This window comes from Pseudophryne corroboree, chromosome 3 (genome assembly GCF_028390025.1).
Source record: "Pseudophryne corroboree isolate aPseCor3 chromosome 3, aPseCor3.hap2, whole genome shotgun sequence".
NCBI classification, from domain to species: domain Eukaryota; kingdom Metazoa; phylum Chordata; class Amphibia; order Anura; family Myobatrachidae; genus Pseudophryne; species Pseudophryne corroboree.
Window position 1 is genome coordinate 179,518,545 of NC_086446.1, and position 20,061 is coordinate 179,538,605.

Here is a 20,061-nt window from a genome sequence, read left to right on the forward strand (position 1 = left end):
TCGACAGGTCAAAGGTCGACATGCGTTTTTCCATATTTTTCCAATTTTTTACCTTTTTCATACTTGAAAGATCCATGTGGACTACGATTGGAATGGTAACCTTACCCGAAGAATTGCGAGCGAACACTGTGCACTAATTGGGGTTCCCCGTCACTTTATGAAGAAAACGATGCCAAAAAAGGTTTTTTTAAATGTCAACCTTTTGACCTGTCGACCTAGTGCATATCAACCTAATGACCATGTTGACCTATTGTCCCTGTCGACCTAATGCATGTCGACCTTCGATGGTCGACCTAATGACTGTCGACCTAAGTTGTGTCTACCCAATGACCCATACCCAAACAAAAAAGTCATAAAACAAATAAAAAAATGGAAACATAAAATGTGAGAAATTACTGTTGCAAGGAAGAGTATAAATACATATTACAGGACAGAGAATAGTGAGAACATGATGAAATTAAAGTGAGATTCAGGTAGCTACCAGTAGCGCCGGATGGCTTCCTACGGCTTCGTGAGATGATGTCGCTCCTGATTTCTGAATCCATTTCCAGACAGTGATACTCTACCTAGGGTTAGAAGCGCAGGGATCCAATCACACTCTCTCCTGATTTCTGCTGGCAGCCTATGGCGATTCCAGTATAAACCAGTAACAGTCATTGGGGTTTATGAGTTTAGGATGAGCTGCTGGCAGCTGCTCGCATTTAATTGAATCTGGCTCTTGGGGTGTTTCTTAACTACCGTAACATTATAAAGTTGGTTGGTAAAATGGTTAGCTACCTTGCAGTGCTGGGACTTTAGGGTACAGTGCCATTCGTCATGGTTTCCTAGAGGTGACCTATTACAAAGTTATACTGGTTGATTCATTTTCTTGTAATTAAACTGGCCTTTACCTACATCTCTTTGTTTTGGTTTGTGTGTGTACTTGTGGCAGGACATTTGACCGAAGGTCCTGTTGGGGATGTGGGCGGATTATAATCTTTGATAGTGGCCTGGGAAGGAAAGACTCTGATGAGGTATCTGGGAGCTTGATTCCAGTAATCTGAGAGATAAGTAGGTGTATCTCTTTCCACACTGGGACTATTTAGGACAGGACCAAAAGACATGGAACAGAGTACCTGCTTGACCGCACCCCCTCCAACAGTTATTCGAGGTGGAAGGGACATTTTATTTAGATGATCTGTTGGAGAAAAGATGTCGGTATGCCGGCGGTCGGGATTCCATCGCCGGTATGGTGGTCGCCAGGAGCCCGCCCGCCTGCCACCTGAAGACCACCTGTTACTAGGTACCAACATTGATGAACCTTGAAGGAGTTTTGTCTAATGCGTACAGAAGAAGATGAGGCTACATCACTGCTACTAATGTGCTCCCAGGTGTCCTGGTCGAGATCTTCCCTGCATCCCACTCCGATGCTAACTTGTGAGCTTCTTTGGTGGGAATATTATGAGAAAGAAGTCATTTAAGTGCCACTGGCAAGCAACTTAAATCTTAAATACTGTTGTGCAGAATGGTTCAGTGGTGATCAACATCAATATAAAATCGACGCAGTGTTTCAGTTCAAATAAGATTGTTCACTAACAGTCTATTTTTGGTTCCATTTTGAATTTGATAGTCCATTGGTTTCTAAATGTGCTGTTCACCCTTGATAGAAGCAAAAGTTGACCAAGAATCAACCAAATTATGCAAAAGCCTCCCTATTTAGAAAAATATGTCACATGCACTGTACTACCCCAAACACCTTCATTCCAATGGTAACTTGCATATTGACGATTTTAAAAATCATTCCTGTGCCTTTTAAATTCCTGATCTATTCAGCCAGAATGCCCCACATGCATCTCTCCCACCATACTGAGGTTTCAGAAAATTCAACATGGTTTAAAATCAGATAGAATGGTTTCATATGAAATATCGATTTATGGTTGATTTTGTATTGATTTTTACAACTTGACTGTTAGTAAATATACGATTTACAAAGTACATTTTAAAAAATATTGATTTAACAGTGTTATATTTCAGTTGATTTTAGTCTGAAAATTTTTTTTTTGTCAATTCTGCCCGATTTTGCTAATTTTTACCTTTTCTAGTAAATCTCCAGCGTGCAAAAGTTGACCTTTACTAAATATACCCCAAGTCTGTTCAGATAGTGGTGTATCTTAGGTAATTTTTGTGTTTTTGGTACAGTATACTTTGGATTTTATTAGACCACTACAGTACTAGTATGATGGACTATTTTGTATGAACTGATTACAGTCTTTATTAAAACTCAGAGGGCACAATTCAATTCTGAGAGAGTTGAATAGCGCAGGAATTAGCTCCTGGGCTATTTAATACAGCGCAATGTAATGCCTATTCTCCTGGACTAAACAGGGTGTTTTGTCGGGAGAACCAGCATTCTCCGACTTAAGTGCCCGGCTTGATGATGTTTCCGCTGCGCTAAGGGCAGAAATCCGCATCGCGACGGCACTTTTGTTGGATTTTTGCTTGCACCCTTCCGGGGGTGCCAGACGAAATCTCGTAGTCGGATGTCACAGGATAGTGTATTGAATAGACCCGGGAGCTAATTCCTGGTGCTATTCAACTCTCTCTGAATTGAATCATGGCCAGAGAATTTACAGTATTATTTACAGTATTATTCATCCTGTATTACAGACTGGTCTCTGACTGGTTCTTACTACTAGACGTTGTCATTAGGGTGTAGTTATAAATAACCAGAGCTTTGTCTCAAAGATAGACCTCCTTTAATAATTATAATAAAAATATGTACATATTTATACTAACGTCCGATGTGCCTTATTACCTTTTTTGTCCTGACTGTAGATGATGCTGCTTGCACCTCTCTACTGTATATTTTCTTTGATATAAATAAGGAGAATGAATCAGTCTGGAACTGTGTGATTAATGCCCTAAGTAACTGCTGGGGTTTGTTTTTCTCAAAGGATTGTACTTCTCTGAGCATACCAGTATCTGCACTTTTTGAAAAACTTCCTTTTAACCTGAACATTAGTTTGGTAGAGTAGGTTGTATGTATAAGGTTTAAGGTTCCAGTGAATATAAACCTGCAGTTTGTTGCTCTTGTATGCATTCTGCTGAGCACAGTCAACATTGTATTTTTTTTTGTCTTATCTCAGGTAGGTAAAGAGACCGTCCAAACCACTGAAGATCAAATCATGAAAAGAGACATGCCTCCTGCATTCATCAAGTGAGTACAGTACTTCAGGAATTCTAAGGGATATCATACAGGAGTATCTGCAGACCGCTAAGATTATTAGCAAGAACCAGCATGGGTTTGTGAGGGACCGATCATGTCAAACTAACCAGTTAGCTTCTATGAGTAAGTGAGCGACAATCTTGACCAGGGAAAAGCAGTGGATGTGGTCTTCTTAGATTTTGCAAAAGCCTTCGATACAGTGCCTCACATGAGATTGATCATCAAATTAAAGGAGCTTGGCCTAGGAAAAACTGTTTGTACATGGATAATTAACTGGCTGGATAACAGGGTACAGCGAGTAGTGGTCAACGGGAAGTCCTCAAGCTGGACACCAGTAGTTAGCAGAATACCACAAGGGTCCGTACTCGGCCCGCTACTGTTAAACATATTTATCAATGACCTAGAAATAGGCCTGGAAAGCACAGTGTCAATCTTTGCAGATGATACTAAACTGTGTAGGGTAATTCATTTGGAAATAGATGTGGAGTCTCTGCAGAATGACTTATCTAAACTTGAAATCTGGGCGTCTAAATGGAGAATGAGGTTCAATATAGAAAAATGCGAGGTTATTCATTTCGGGACTAAAAACAAACTTGCATCCTACATATTAAATGGGGAAAGTCTAGGAGTAACAGTATTGGAAAAGGATTTGGGGGTACTCAATGATAATAGGCTTAATAACCGTATACAATGTCAAAGTGCAGCAAAGAAGGCAAGTAAGGTGCTAGCGTGCATAAAACGGGGAATTGAGACAAGGGATGAGAGTGTAATTATGCCACTGTACAAATCATTGGTACGTTCGCACCTGGAATATTGTGTTCAGTTTTGTGCACCACTGTATAAAAAAGATATTTGTGAACTCGAAAGGGTTCAAAGGCGAGCTACTAAATTGATTAAAGGGCTAGAGGGACTGGATTACGGGGAAAGGCTTACTAGGTTGAATATGTATACACTGGAAAAGAGGCGTGTAAGAGGAGACATTATTAATATCTTCAAATATGTAAAGGGACATCACAAAGAGGAATTATTTATTAAAAGAACACTGTTTAGGAAACGTGGGCACTTGCTGAGGCTGGAGGAGAGAAAACTCTGTACGCAACGTAGGAAAGGGTTCTTCACTGTTAGGGCAATAAGGATTTGGAATTCCCCGCCAGGGAAGGTGGTAATGGCGGACTCTGTAAATGCATTTAAAAACATGTTGGATAAATTTCTGATTGAAAATTATATCCAAGATTATAACATTTAAAATATTGATGTTGATAATCCCGGTGCAACATGATTTATAGTTGTTAACTAGTCATAAAGCATTACTTCAGCAGGTACATTATAATCAACTCAACTTAATACAGAATACAGGTTGAACACGATGGGCATTTTGCCTCTATTAAACCTCAATTCATATGTACTGTATATGGATATACAAAGAATTATGCACCGTGCTGCAAAATATATTTGCTTGTCTATAAGTATTATACTGTATAATGAGTTTCCCACAAACACATACCCTTCTTTTTTTTTTTTTTTTCTTCTTCTTCTTACCTTTACAAAGACCACATTCAATATTATTGCTGCAGGTGGACGTTTTTTTGGGTTAGTTTAAATTCGGTGCGGATTGAGTAGCGCTGGGAGGGAGCTCCCGAAGTTATTCAATTCAGCGCGATGTAATGCCAACAAGAGGATTTCTTCTCACGCCTCTCCAGGAGGTGCGAGCAGAAATCCGACAGCCTTAAAGCTGACCTTGAAACAAGACTTTTGTGCTGACGTTCCCTTGCTGTTAGTTTGAGTGAGTCTGTATTTGCCGTCTTATGGGTCGCGCTCAGTGTTCCATTGGATTTCATTTTTTATGTTCTGCCTCTTTCTATGATTACATAGTATTTTAGAATTTTAGGGTTCCCTTCATTTTGTAATCTGTAAATGAGACCCTCTGACCTGAGTTATGGGATCCTGTTCCAACTTGCTACATTATTTTGGGCTTGTCTGCAATCTGAGCTGGCAAAAAGGCATTGTGTGTGATTTTAGGAAATAAAAGTAAAAACCTGGGCACGTGTCCTCCCCCTTTTCTCTGACGTCCTAAGTGGATGCTGGGGACTCTGTCAGGACCATGGGGTATAGCGGCTCCGCAGGAGACAGGGCACAAAAATAAAGCTTTAGGATCAGGTGGTGTGCACTGGCTCCTCCCCCTATGACCCTCCTCCAAGCCTCAGTTAGGTTTTTGTGCCCGTCCGAGCAGGGTGCAATCTAGGTGGCTCTCTTAAGGAGCTGCTTAGAAAAAGTTTTTAGGTTTTTTATGTTCAGTGAGTCCTGCTGGCAACTGGCTCACTGCATCGAGGGACTTAGGGGAGAGAAGTTCAACTCACCTGCGTGCAGGATGGATTGGCTTCTTAGGCTACTGGACACCATTAGCTCCAGAGGGAGTCGGAACACAGGTCTCACCCTGGGGTTCGTCCCGGAGCCGCGCCGCCGACCCCCCTTGCAGATGCTGAAGATTGAAGGTCCAGAAACCGGCGGCAGAAGGCTTTTCAGTCTTCATGAAGGTAGCGCACAGCACTGCAGCTGTGCGCCATTGTTGTCACACACTTCACACCATAGGTCACGGAGGGTGCAGGGCGCTGCTGGGGGCGCCCTGGGCAGCAATGTATAATACCTTTTATGGCTAAAAAATACATCACATATAGCCCTTGAGGCTATATGGATGTATTAAACCCATGCCAGATATCTCAAACTCCGGGAGAAAAGCCCGCCGGAATAGGGGGCGGGGCTTATTCTCCTCAGCACACAGCGCCATTTTCCTGCTCAGCTCCGCTGTGAGGAAGGCTCCCAGGACTCTCCCCTGCACTGCACTACAGAAACAGGGTAAAACAGAGAGGGGGGGCACTTTTTTTGGCGATATTTTATATATTTAAGCTGCTATAAGGATACAACACTTATATAAGGTTGTTCCCATATATATTATAGCGCTTGGGTGTGTGCTGGCAAACTCTCCCTCTGTCTCCCCAAAGGGCTAGTGGGGTCCTGTCTTCGATAAGAGCATTCCCTGTGTGTCTGCTGTGTGTCGGTACGTGTGTGTCGACATGTATGAGGACGATGTTGGTGTGGAGGCAGAGCAATTGCCGATGATGGTGATGTCACCCCCCAGGGAGTCGACACCGGAATGGATGGCTTTGTTTATGGAATTACGTGATAATGTCAGCACATTACAAAAATCAGTTGACGACATGAGACGGCCGGAAAACCAGTTGGTACCAGCCCAGGCGTCTCAGACACCGTCAGGGGCTGTAAAACGCCCTTTACCTCAGTCGGTCGACACAGACCCAGACACAGACACTGAATCTAGTGTCGACGGTGAAGAAACAAACGTATTTTCAAGTAGGGCCACACGTTATATGATCACGGCAATGAAGGAGGCTTTGCATATCTCTGATACTGCAAGTACCACAAAAAGGGGTATTATGTGGGGGGTGAAAAAACTACCTGTAGTTTTTCCTGAATCAGAGGAATTGAATGATGTATGTGATGAAGCGTGGGTTAACCCAGATAGAAAAGTGCTAATTTCAAAAAAGTTATTGGCATTATACCCTTTCCCGCCAGAGGTTAGGGCGCACTGGGAAACACCCCCTAGGGTGGATAAGGCGCTCACACGCTTATCAAAACAAGTGGCGTTACCGTCTCCTGATACGGCCGCCCTCAAGGATCCAGCTGATAGGAGGCTGGAAACTACCCTAAAAAGTATATACACACATACTGATGTTATACTGCGACCAGCCATCGCCTCAGCCTGGATGTGCAGTGCTGGGGTGGTCTGGTCGGATTCCCTGACTGAAAATATTGATACCCTGGATAGGGACAGTATTTTATTGACTATAGAGCAATTAAAGGATGCTTTTCTTTATATGCGAGATGCTCAGAGGGATATTTGCACTCTGGCATCGAGAGTAAATGCGATGTCCATATCTGCCAGAAGAAGTTTATGGACGCGACAGTGGTCAGGTGATGCGGATTCTAAACGACATATGGAAGTATTGCCGTATAAAGGGGAGGAATTATTTGGCGTCGGTCTATCGGATCTGGTGGCCACGGCAACTGCCGGAAAATCCACCTTTTTACCTCAGACCCCCTCCCAACAGAAAAAGACACCGTCTTTTCAGCCGCAGTCCTTTCGGTCCTATAAGAACAAGCGGGCAAAAGGACAGTCATATCTGCCCCGGGGCAGAGGAAGGGGTAAGAGAGGACAGCAAGCTGCCCCTGCCCAGGAACAGAAGCCCTCCCAGGGTTCTGCAAAGCCCTCAGCATGACGCTGGGGCTTTACAAGCGGACTCAGGAGCGGTGGGGGGTCGACTCAAGAATTTCAGCGCACAGTGGGCTTGCTCACAGGTGGACCCCTGGATCCTGCAGGTAGTATCTCAGGGTTACAGGTTGGAATTCGAGAAGTCTCCCCCTCGCCGGTTCCTAAAGTCTGCTTTGCCAACGTCTCCCTCAGACAGGGCGACGGTATTGGAAGCCATTCACAAGCTGTTTTCTCAGCAGGTGATAGTCAAGGTACCCCTCCTACAACAAGGAAAAGGGTATTACTCCACGCTATTTGTGGTACCGAAGCCGGACGGCTCGGTAAGACCTATTCTAAATCTGAAATCTTTGAACCTGTACATACAGAAATTCAAATTCAAGATGGAGTCACTCAGAGCAGTGATAGCGAATCTGGAAGAAGGGGACTTTATGGTGTCCCTGGACATAAAGGATGCTTACCTGCATGTCCCAATTTGCCCTTCACATCAAGGGTACCTCAGGTTCGTGGTGCAAAACTGTCATTATCAGTTTCAGACGCTGCCGTTTGGATTGTCCACGGCACCTCGGGTCTTTACCAAGGTAATGGCCGAAATGATGATTCTTCTTCGAAGAAGAGGCGTATTAATTATCCCTTACTTGGACGATCTCCTGATAAGGGCAAGGTCCAGAGAACAGCTGGAGGACGGAGTAGCACTAACCCAATTAGTGCTGCAACAACACGGGTGGATTCTGAATTTTCCAAAATCTCAGTTGACACCGACAACACGTCTGCTGTTCCTGGGAATGATTCTGGACACGGTTCAGAAAAAGGTGTTTCTTCCGGAGGAGAAAGCCAAGGAGTTATCCAAACTTGTCAGGAACCTCCTAAAACCAGGAAAAGTGTCTGTGCATCAATGCACAAGAGTCCTGGGAAAGATGGTGGCTTCTTACGAAGCGATTCCATTCGGCAGATTCCACGCACAAACTTTTCAGTGGGATCTGTTGGACAAATGGTCCGGATCGCATCTGCAGATGCACCAGCGGATAACCTTATCACCACGGACAAGGGTGTCTCTTCTGTGGTGGTTGCAGAGTGCTCATCTGTTAGAGGGCCGCAGATTCGGCATACAGGACTGGGTCCTGGTGACCACGGATGCCAGTCTGAGAGGCTGGGGAGCGGTCACACAGGGAAGAAACTTCCAGGGAGTATGGTCAAGCCTGGAGATGTCTTTTCACATAAATATACTGGAGCTAAGAGCGATTTACAATGCTCTAAGTCTGGCAAAACCCCTGCTTCAGGGTCAGCCGGTGTTGATCCAGTCGGACAACATCACGGCAGTCGCCCACGTAAACAGACAGGGCGGCACAAGAAGCAGGACAGCAATGGCAGAAGCTGCAAGGATTCTTCGCTGGGCGGAAGATCATGTGATAGCACTGTCAGCAGTGTTCATTCCGGGAGTGGACAACTGGGAAGCAGACTTCCTCAGCAGACACGATCTACACCCGGGAGAGTGGGGACTTCATCCAGAAGTCTTCCACATGATTGTGAACCGTTGGGAAAAACCAAAGGTGGATATGATGGCGTCCCGCCTCAACAAAAAACTGGACAGGTATTGCGCCAGGTCAAGAGACCCTCAGGCAATAGCTGTGGACGCTCTGGTAACACCGTGGGTGTTCCAGTCAGTGTATGTGTTCCCTCCTCTGCCTCTCATACCAAAAGTACTGAGAATTATACGGCAAAGGGGAGTAAGAACGATACTCGTGGCTCCGGATTGGCCAAGAAGAACTTGGTACCCGGAACTTCAAGAGATGCTCACGGAGGATCCGTGGCCTCTACCTCTAAGACGGGACCTGCTTCAGCAGGGACCGTGTCTATTCCAAGACTTACCGCGGCTGCGTTTGACGGCGTGGCGGTTGAACGCCGAATTCTAAGGGAAAAAGGCATTCCGGAAGAGGTCATTCCTACACTGGTAAAAGCCAGGAAGGAGGTGACTGCACAACATTATCACCGCATTTGGAGAAAATATGTTGCGTGGTGTGAGGCCAGGAAGGCCCCCACGGAGGAATTTCAATTGGGTCGATTCCTACATTTCCTGCAAACAGGATTGTCTATGGGCCTCAAATTGGGGTCCATTAAGGTTCAAATTTCGGCCCTGTCGATTTTCTTCCAGAAAGAATTGGCTTCAGTTCCTGAAGTCCAGACTTTTGTAAAAGGAGTACTACATATACAGCCCCCGGTTGTGCCCCCAGTGGCTCCGTGGGACCTTAATGTAGTTTTGGATTTTCTCAAATCCCATTGGTTTGAGCCACTCAAATCGGCGGATTTGAAATATCTTACATGGAAAGTAACCATGCTACTGGCCCTGGCTTCAGCCAGGAGAGTGTCAGAATTGGCGGCTTTATCCTATAAAAGCCCATATCTGATTTTCCATTCGGACAGGGCAGAACTGCGGACGCGTCCTCATTTTCTGCCTAAGGTGGTGTCAGCGTTTCACCTGAACCAGCCTATTGTGGTGCCTGCGGCTACTAACGATTTGGAGGATTCCAAGTTGTTGGACGTGGTCCGGGCATTGAAAATATATATTTCAAGAACAGCTGGAGTCAGAAAGTCTGACTCGCTGTTTATATTGTATGCACCCAACAAGCTGGGTGCTCCTGCTTCTAAGCAGACGATTGCTCGTTGGATTTGTAGCACAATTCAACTTGCACATTCTGTGGCAGGCTTGCCGCAACCAAAATCTGTCAAGGCCCATTCCACAAGGAAAGTGGGCTCATCCTGGGCGGCTGCCCGGGGGGTCTCGGCATTACAACTCTGCCGAGCAGCTACGTGGTCGGGGGAGAACACGTTTGTAAAATTCTACAAATTTGATACCCTGGCTAAAGAGGACCTGGAGTTCTCTCATTCGGTGCTGCAGAGTCATCCGCACTCTCCCGCCCGTTTGGGAGCTTTGGTATAATCCCCATGGTCCTGACGGAGTCCCCAGCATCCACTTAGGACGTTAGAGAAAATAAGAATTTACTTACCGATAATTCTATTTCTCGTAGTCCGTAGTGGATGCTGGGCGCCCATCCCAAGTGCGGATTGTCTGCAATACTTGTACATAGTTATTGTTACAAAAAAATCGGGTTGTTATTGTTGTGAGCCGTCTGTTCAGAGGCTCCTACGTTTGTCATACTGTTAACTGGGTTCAGATCACAAGTTGTACGGTGTGATTGGTGTGGCTGGTATGAGTCTTACCCGGGATTCATTATCCTTCCTTATTGTGTACGCTCGTCCGGGCACAGTATCCTAACTGAGGCTTGGAGGAGGGTCATAGGGGGAGGAGCCAGTGCACACCACCTGATCCTAAAGCTTTATTTTTGTGCCCTGTCTCCTGCGGAGCCGCTATACCCCATGGTCCTGACGGAGTCCCCAGCATCCACTACGGACTACGAGAAATAGAATTATCGGTAAGTAAATAATTATTTTTTTTTTGATGCATCCTCCTGTAGTTTGCACACCCTCTATCTGCATGACCATCTTCTGACCACATCAGCAAGCCCCATTAATACCATATGTGATCCAGCCACTCAGTCCAGGTCTTATCCTATTCAATCGCTGTCATAAGTGGTCACTTTGGGCAGTGGTTCTGTCTTTCTCAAATGAATGTTAAAATAACCTGATGATAATCAATCAGAGCATTAACAGACATATTACGTGTAGAGGACAGTTGTAAGAGCTTACATGTCACCTTCCAACTTCACCATGGGGCAGATGTACTAATCTTTGTAGAGTGATAAAATGGAGAGGTACAGTACAAACCAATCTGTTCTTCCTGACTAATTTTTCAAACCCTAGGGCAGATGTATTAACCTGGAGCAAGCATAAGGAAGTTATAAACCAGTGATAAATGCAAGGTGATAAACGTACCAGCCAATAAGCTCCAATATGTAAATTAACAGTTGGGAGGGGGACGGCGTCTGCGGCGGGTTGCGGCGGTCGGCGATAAGAAGCCCATAGGCTTCTATAGGGCATCGCCATCCAAAGATAGCGATTCCCTGGACGAAAACGCGGCAGTAGGGGCTTAGTAAATTTTGAAAATGCAGTAAAACCCCCGTTTTCGGGGGTTTTACAGCATTTTTCCTTTAGTACATCCCGCCCATACTCTTCTACAGATATAAAAAGGAATAGGGGTGAAGGTGACCAATGGTGTCAAAGCTATAATATAATGAGATAAACACTAGTATTTCTCTGACGTCCTAGTGGATGCTGGGGACTCCGTAAGGACCATGGGGAATAGACGGGCTCCGCAGGAGACTGGGCACTCTAAAGAAAGATTTAGGACTATCTGGTGTGCACTGGCTCCTCCCCCTATGACCCTCCTCCAAGCCTCAGTTAGATTTCTGTGCCCGGCTGAGCTGGATGCACACTAGGGGCTCTCCTGAGCTCCTAGAAAGAAAGTGTTTGTTAGGTTTTTTATTTTCAGTGAGACCTGCTGGCAACAGGCTCACTGCATCGAGGGACTAAGGGGAGAAGAAGCGAACCTACCTAAGTGGTGGTAGCTTGGGCTTCTTAGGCTACTGGACACCATTAGCTCCAGAGGGATCGAACACAGGACCCGACCTCGTCGTCCGTTCCCGGAGCCGCGCCGCCGTCCCCCTTACAGAGCCAGAAGCAAGAAGGTGGTCCGGAAAATCGGCGGCTGAAGACTTCTGTCTTCTCCAAGGTAGCGCACAGCACTGCAGCTGTGCGCCATTGCTCCTCATGCACACCACACACTGCGGTCACTGATGGGTGCAGGGCGCTGGGGGGGGGGGCGCCCTGAGCAGCAATACTGACACCTTGGCTGGCAAACTGGCACCATATATAGCCCCAGAGGCTATATAGGTGCTTTTTAACCCCTGCCAGAATCCATAAAAATGCGGGAGAAAGTCCGCGAAAAAGGGGCGGAGCTATCTCCTTCAGCACACTGGCGCCATTTTTCCCTCACAGCTCCGTTGGAGGGAAGCTCCCTGGCTCTCCCCTGCAGTCAATACACTACAGAAAGGGTTAAAAAGAGAGGGGGGGCACAATTTAGGCGCAGTATACAATATATATAGGCAGCTATAAGGGAAAACACTCTTTATATGTGATATCCCTGTGATATATAGCGCCCTGGTGTGTGCTGGCATACTCTCCCTCTGTCTCCCCAAAGGGCTTTGTGGGGTCCTGTCCTCTGTCAGAGCATTCCCTGTGTGTGTGCTGTGTGTCGGTACGGCTGTGTCGACATGTATGAGGAGGATAATGATGTGGAGGCGGAGCGAATGCCTGTAAATGTGATGTCACCCCCTGCGGGATCGACACCGGTGTGGTTGGACTTATGGAAGGATTACGTGAAAGTGTCAACTCCTTACACAAAAGGTCGACGACACAGAACAGCCGGCTACTCAGCTTGTGCCTGTTCCAGCGTCTCAAATGTCATGGGGGGCTCTAAAAACGCCCGCTACCTCAGATGGCAGAAACAGATGTCGACACGGATACCGACTCCAGTGTCGACGACGATGAGACTAGTGTACCCTCCAAATAGGTCCACCCGTTACATGATTGAGGCAATGAAAAATGTATTACACATTTATGATAATACCCCAGGTACCACATAAAAGGGTATTATGTTTGGTGAGAGAAAACTACCAGTAGTTTTTCCTGCATCTGAGAAATTAAATGAGGTGTGTGAGGAAGCGTGGTCTTCCCCCGGTAAGAAATTGATAATTTCTTAATGGTAATTGGCAGCGTACCCTTTCCCGCCAGAGGAACACCCCATAGGGGTAGATACAGCGCTTACACGCTTATCAGAAAAGGTGGCACTACCGTCTCCGGATACGGCCGCCCTGAAGGAACCTGCTGATAAAAAGCAGGGGGTTACCCTGAAAGATATAGTCACACACTCGGGCATTATATTGCGACCAGCCATTGCTTCGGCATGGATGTGCAGTGCTCCCGCTGCGTGGTCAGATTCCCTGTCGGAAAATAACTATGGATAGGGACAATATTTTGCTGACAATAGAGCATATAAAAGACGTGGTCTTATACATGCGTGATGCACAGAGGGATATTTGCCGGCTGGCATCAAAAATAAGCGCTAGGTCCATTGCCGCCAGACGGGGGTTATGGACTCGGCAATGGTCAGGCGATGCCGACTCGAATCGGCACATGGAAGTTTTGCCCTATAAGGGGGTAAAACTGTTTGGGGATGGTCTTTCAGACCTCGTTTCCACAGCTACTGCTGGGAAATCGACTTTTTTGCCACAGGCTACCCCACAACAAAAGAAAGCACCGTATCATCAAGTACAGTCCTTTCGGCCCCAGAAAAGCAAGAGGGCTAGAGGCTCATCCTTTCTGCCGAGAGGCAAAGGTAGAGGAAAAAGCTGCAGCACACAGCTAGTTCCCAAGAGCAGAAGTCCTCCCTGCGTCCGGTAAGTCCACAGCATGACGCTGGGGCTGCTCAGGCGGACCCGGGTACGGTGGGGGCCCGTCTCAGAAATTTCAGCGCCCAGTGGGCTCTCTCACATGGATCCCTGGGTCCTTCAAGTAGTATCTCAGGGGTACAGGCTGGAGTTCGAGACGTTCTTCCCCCCGCCGTTTCCTAAAATCTGCCTTACCGGCACCTCCCTCTGCCAGGGAGGCGGTGTTGGTGGCTATTCAACACTATAATCACATCAAGGATGCGTACCTGCATGTCCCCATTTACCCTCCTCACCAGGAGTACCTCAGATGTGTGGTACAGGACTGTCACTATCAGTTCCAGACGCTGCCGTTGGAGTTGTCCACGGCACCGAAGGTCTTTACCAAGGTAATGGCCGAAATGATGATACTCCTTCGCAAGAAGGAAGTTTTTATTATCCCGTACTTGGACGATCTCCTGATAAAGGCGAGGTCCAAAGAACAGTTGGTAGTGGGGGTAGCACTCTCTCGGGAAGTGCTACAGCAGCACGACTGGATTCTCAATATTCCAAAGTCACAGCTGGTCCCGACGACACGTCTTCTGTTCCTGGGAATGATTCTGGACACAGACCAGAAAAGAGTGTTTCTTCCAGTGGAAGCACACGAGTCCTGGAAAAAATGGTAGCTTCGTACGAAGCATAATTCCATTCGGAAGGTTCCACGCAAGGACGTTCCAGTGGGACCTGTGGGACAAATGGTCCGGGTCCCATCTACAGATACAGCAGCGGATAACCCTGTCGGCAAGAAACAGGGTGTCGCTGCTGTGGTGGCTGCAGAGGGCTCATCTACTAGAGGGCCGCAGATTCGGAATACAGGACTGGGTCCTGGTGACCACGGAGGCCAGCCTTCGGGGCTGGGGTGCAGTCACACAGGGAAGAAATTTCCAAGGAGATTTCGCTTCACATAAATATTCTGGTGCTAAGGGCCATTTACAATGCCCTAAGCCAAGCAAGGCCCCTGCTTCAGAACCAGCCGGTACTGATCCAATCAGACAACATCACGGCGGTCGCCCATGTAAACAGGGCGGCACAAGAAGCAGGATGGCGATGGCAGAAGCCACGAGGATTCTCCGATGGGCGACCTACACCCGGGAGAATGGGGACTTCTTCCAGAAGTTTTCCAAATGCGGGTAAACCGTTGGGAATGACCACGGGTGGACATGATGGCGTCCCGCCTCAACAAAAAGTTGAAAAGATATTGCGCCAGGTCAAGGGACCCTCAGGCGATTGCTGTGGACGCTCTAGTGACACCGTGGGTGTACCAGTCAGTTTATGTGTTTCCTCCTCTACCTCTCATACCCAAGGTACTGAGAATAATAAGAATGCGAGGAGTGAAAACCATACTCGTGGTTCCGGATTGGCCAAGAAGAGCTTGGTACCCGGAACTTCAAGAGATGCTGGCAGAGGACCCTTGGCCTCTGCCGCTCAGACAAGACCTGCTGCAGCAGGGACCCTGTCTGTTCCAAGACTTACCGCGGCTGCGTTTGACGGCATGGCGGTTGAACACCGGATCCTAAAGGAAAAGGGTATTCCGGAGGAAGTCATCCCTACCCTGATCAAAGCCAGGAAGGTTGTCACCGCAAGACTTTATTACCGCATTTGGTGGAAATATGTTGCTTGGTGTGAGGCCATGAAGGCCCCGAAGGAGGAATTTTAACTGGGTCGATTCCTACACTTCCTGCAAGCAGGGGTGACGTTGGGCCTCAAATTGGGGTCCATCAAGGTCCAGATTTCGGCTCTGTCGCTTTTCTTCCAGAAAGAACTGGCTTCACTGCCTGAAGTTCAGACTTTTGTCAAAGGAGTTCTGCATATTCAGCCTCCTTTTGTGCCCCCAGTGGCACCTTGGGATCTCAATGTGGTTTTGGCATTCCTGAAATCACATTGGTTCGAACCACTTAAGACTGTGGAATTAAAATATCTCGCGTGGAAAGTGGTCGTACTGTTGGCCCTGGCTTCGGCCAGGCGGGTTTCAGAATTGGCGGCTTTGTCTTGTAAAAGCCCTTATCTGATTTTCCAGATGGATAGGGCAGAGTTGAGGACTCGTCCTCCGTTTCTCCCGAAGGTGGTCTCAGCTTTTCACTTGAACCAACCTATTGTGGTGCCTGCGGCTACTAGGGACTTGGAGGATTCCAAGTTGCTGGACGTAGTCAGGGCCCTGAAAATTTATGTTTCCAGGACGGCTGGAGTCAGAAAAACTGACTCGCTGTTTATCCTGTATGCACCCAACAAGCTGGGTGCTCCTGCTTCTAAGCAGTCTATTGCGCGCTGGATTTGTAGCACTATTCAGCTGGCGCATTCTGCGGTAGGATTACCGCAGCCTAAATCAATAAAAGCCCATTCCACAAGGAAGGTGGGCTCATCTTGGGCAGCTGCCCGAGGGGTCTCGGCTTTACAACTTTGCCGAGCAGCTACTTGGTCAGGGGCAAACACGTTTGCTAAATTCTACAAATTTGATTCCCTGGCTGAGGAGGACCTGGAGTTCTCTCATTCGGTGCTGCAGAGTCATCCGCACTCTCCCGCCCGTTTGGGAGCTTTGGTATAATCCCCATGGTCCTTACGGAGTCCCCAGCATCCACTAGGACGTCAGAGAAAATAAGATTTTACTCACCGGTAAATCTATTTCTCGTAGTCCGTAGTGGATGCTGGGCGCCCATCCCAAGTGCGGATTGTCTGCAATACTTGTACATAGTTATTGTTACAAAAATCGGGTTTTGTTGTGAGCCATCTCTTCAGAGGCTCCAATTGTTATCATACTGTTAACCGGGGTTCCTATCACGTGTTATATGGTGTGATTGGTGTGGCTGGTATGAGTCTTACCCAGGATTCAAAATCCTTCCTTATTGTGTCAGCTCTTCCGGGCACAGTTCCTAACTGAGGCTTGGAGGAGGGTAATAGGGGGAGGAGCCAGTGCACACCAGATAGTCCTAAATCTTTCTTTAGAGTGCCCAGTCTCCTGCGGAGCCCGTCTATTCCCCATGGTCCTTACGGAGTCCCCAGCATCCATTACGGACTACGAGAAATAGATTTACCGGTGAGTAAAATCTTATTTTTTCTTAAAAGTGAACCATATAGCCAATGTAAAATTTTTACATAGACAATTTATTATAAACAGGATAAAACATATAAAAAATATGATACCACTTTCAGACAGAAAAGTCTGAAAGTCCCGGCCGCCAGGTAGTTTTGCCGGGACTTGCCTGACCCCCCCCCCCCCCCCCCTCTTCCTTTCACACAGACAAGCAAATTACCGGGTTGAGAATTTCTACCCAGTAACCTGCAGATCAACACGGGTATTTTGTCTGTGTGAAAGGGTCAACCCGGTTCAAAATTCCAGTGTCTCCGACTGGTAAATTCCAGGGTCGAAGTCCCGGGAATTTCAACCCGGGTTGACCCTTACACACAGAAAAAGGACCCGTATGTTTCATGAAATTACCAGGTGGAACTGCTTCACCCGGTAATTTCAGTTTCTGTCTGTAAGGGGTATAAGTATTTTTATTCATGTATAAAAAGCAGTATATATAAAAAACTATTTATGACTAGAATCAGCGAAAAATAGGTAAGATTAAAAGTAAGTATATATGATGGGTAAAATATATCTTTTGGAGCCAACAGTTTTAGGATAATCAGAAATCTGCTTATCCAAGTATAGGAGATCAAAGAGGTAGCCCAACGCGTTTCGTCAGTGTGACTTTATCAAGGGGTTACAATTGACCAACTTGGACAGTGGGCGAGGGCAGTTGGTGGCTTGTAGCCATATTTACTTATGCCAACCAGGTTCGGTGCAAGGGTATTTGTTGCTCCCCTGCAAACTGTAAATTTGCGCCCTCCCTCCCATACTTTACAAAGGGACAGTGCGTCGCAAAAAGGAGTGTAGTCTCACATGGAAGGGACGTGGCCACACAATAGTACCCCCCATTTAAAATTACGTCACACAGTAGAACAATCTTATTTACATTACACTGCACGTAGTGCTCCTGATTCATATTATACCATATAGTAGTGCCCCTTATGCATGCTACGCTACACAGTAGTACCCCTTATACATATTACACCATACACTAGTGCCCCTTATACATATTGCGCTACACAGCAGTACCCCTTATATACGTTACGCCACACAGCAGTGCCCCTTATACACAATGCCTACAGTATTCGTGCCGAATATACACATAATGCCAGCAGTTTTAGTGCCACTGCTTTGACATAAATCTGTAGTGTATGCAGCCAGTACTAAGACAAGTGTTTCCCATGTACAAGTGTGTGCTCTTTGCTGGCTGCATTACCCCATGTGTGTGGGTGGCTACTTCCTGCCATACCTTTCTGCAACTCCCTGTCCCACATGAAGGCAATGACCTGGGAATGCTTCCTATGGTGAATTAGCCAGAGCTGCAGGGTCTCCAAGCTCTGCTGGGAGTTACTGTACTCCAATAACTGCTTCTCCAGCGCTACCCCACGGTTCACATTCTGGTGCTGCTTACTGTCATATAGACAGGCGCTGTGGTGGCCTGCAGCAACAGTGGACAGACAACAGCAGGGTGGCAGCAGAGCAGGGAGGGTGCCTCTCCAGGCTGGCGCCTCCCTGCATTGCTTTGCTGAGCATGTTGTGCTGTCCCTGATGCCAGTGTATCTGCTTTGTATCCAGTCCATAGACCTGGTCTGATCTACTGTGATCTCCTATGGCAGTGAAAATAAAGCTGGGTACACACTGGAGCGATGTCGGGCTGATTTGCCATTTCATATACCCCTTTCACACCGCACAAATAACCCGGTATCGACCCGGCATATTGCTGGGTCGACACGGGTCAGTGTGCGGTGTGAAAGTGCCAGCTCTGAATTCCCGGGTCGCCTGACCCAGTAATTCAACCCGGGTTATCAGCAGTGTTATTCCCTGGTTGAATACCGCGTCCGTGGCTGTATAAACGGATTCCCGGGTCGATGCGAACCCGGTATCCGTTTACTAGATGGGGAGAGGCGGCGCAGAGATGAGCTCATCTCCCAGCGCCGGCTCCGCCCCCCGCCGCTATGACAACTGGCCCGTCATATTGCCGGGTCGGACAGCCAGTGAAAGGGGTAGGGAGAGTCTCCAATGGACCGGGAAGGACCAGTTTTCAATTCCCGGATGGGATCCGACATTGGAGATGTGAAAGGGGTAATAATGACAAATGTCCTGCATCGCTCAGTCAGTACAGGTTATTGCGCGTTTCCATGATCACTAGGTAAAACGAGCGATAACGTTAGCGGCCTTGTTTATGCTAATGAATGACAGATCATGATCGTTCCAGTGTGTAAAACTCAATCTGGACTCGAACATTCCAATGTTGGAACAAATGCCGGTCACTCCGTTGTGTGTACCCTGTTTAAGACAGGGCTGCCTGGACAATTGAGTTCTCTGGGAATTTTAAATTTCATACATTTTGTCTCTTGCAGTGAGGCTAACAATAATGGTGCATACAATGGCTCTGTTAAAATGCCCATCACGGTACAGGAACTTGTCCTTTTTATGTCAGTTAAAGAATGCATTTTTGTTTCCAAATAAGGCTGATGTAATACCTCCAGAGAACTTCCACTCACAATTTCTTCATCAAATAACGATTTATTGTTTTGTAACAGATAACAGTCTGATTCAAGCCAGAGTGCCGGCAATATACAACTATACAGCACCTCAAAATACACTAAATAAGCTCTGTCAGAACTACCCTATAACACACCCTATCCACATGAGTGACAAATATTTATTATACTGGAACTTCTCTCTGTGCTGTGTAAGTAATTTGGTTGGTGTTGATACACAATTATTATTTAAGTACTCACATGACTCTAGTGTCTACTACACCCTATCAATAATACTCCTAGGTAAGGACTAACCCGCTATAAGCAAACTCTTAAGTGTTGGCCAGGCACTGTAAGGGTCTATGCACTAACTAAAGCTTATGCAGACCTGCAATTAGTTTCTGATCGTGTGGCTGCGATATATATATATATATATATATATATATATATATATATATATATATATATATATATATATATATATATATATATATATATATATATATATATAGAAAATATATGTCCTTCCAATAGTTGACGAGAGCAAAGCCATTGTTCCTGCACTGTATATTATTTATGTCGCT

General features: G+C 46.6%; 1 protein-coding gene across 2 annotated transcripts in view; it reads left to right on the plus strand.

Moving 5' to 3' along the window:
- The window catches only part of VCL (vinculin), a 135,533-nt gene that overhangs the window by 41,142 nt on the left and 74,330 nt on the right, over positions 1 to 20,061 (plus strand). For both annotated transcript variants that reach the window (XM_063958645.1, XM_063958646.1), the window contains exon 2: positions 3,126 to 3,196. In XM_063958645.1, coding sequence (XP_063814715.1) covers positions 3,126 to 3,196 — 71 coding nt within the window. The remainder of the gene's footprint in view (positions 1 to 3,125; positions 3,197 to 20,061) is intronic.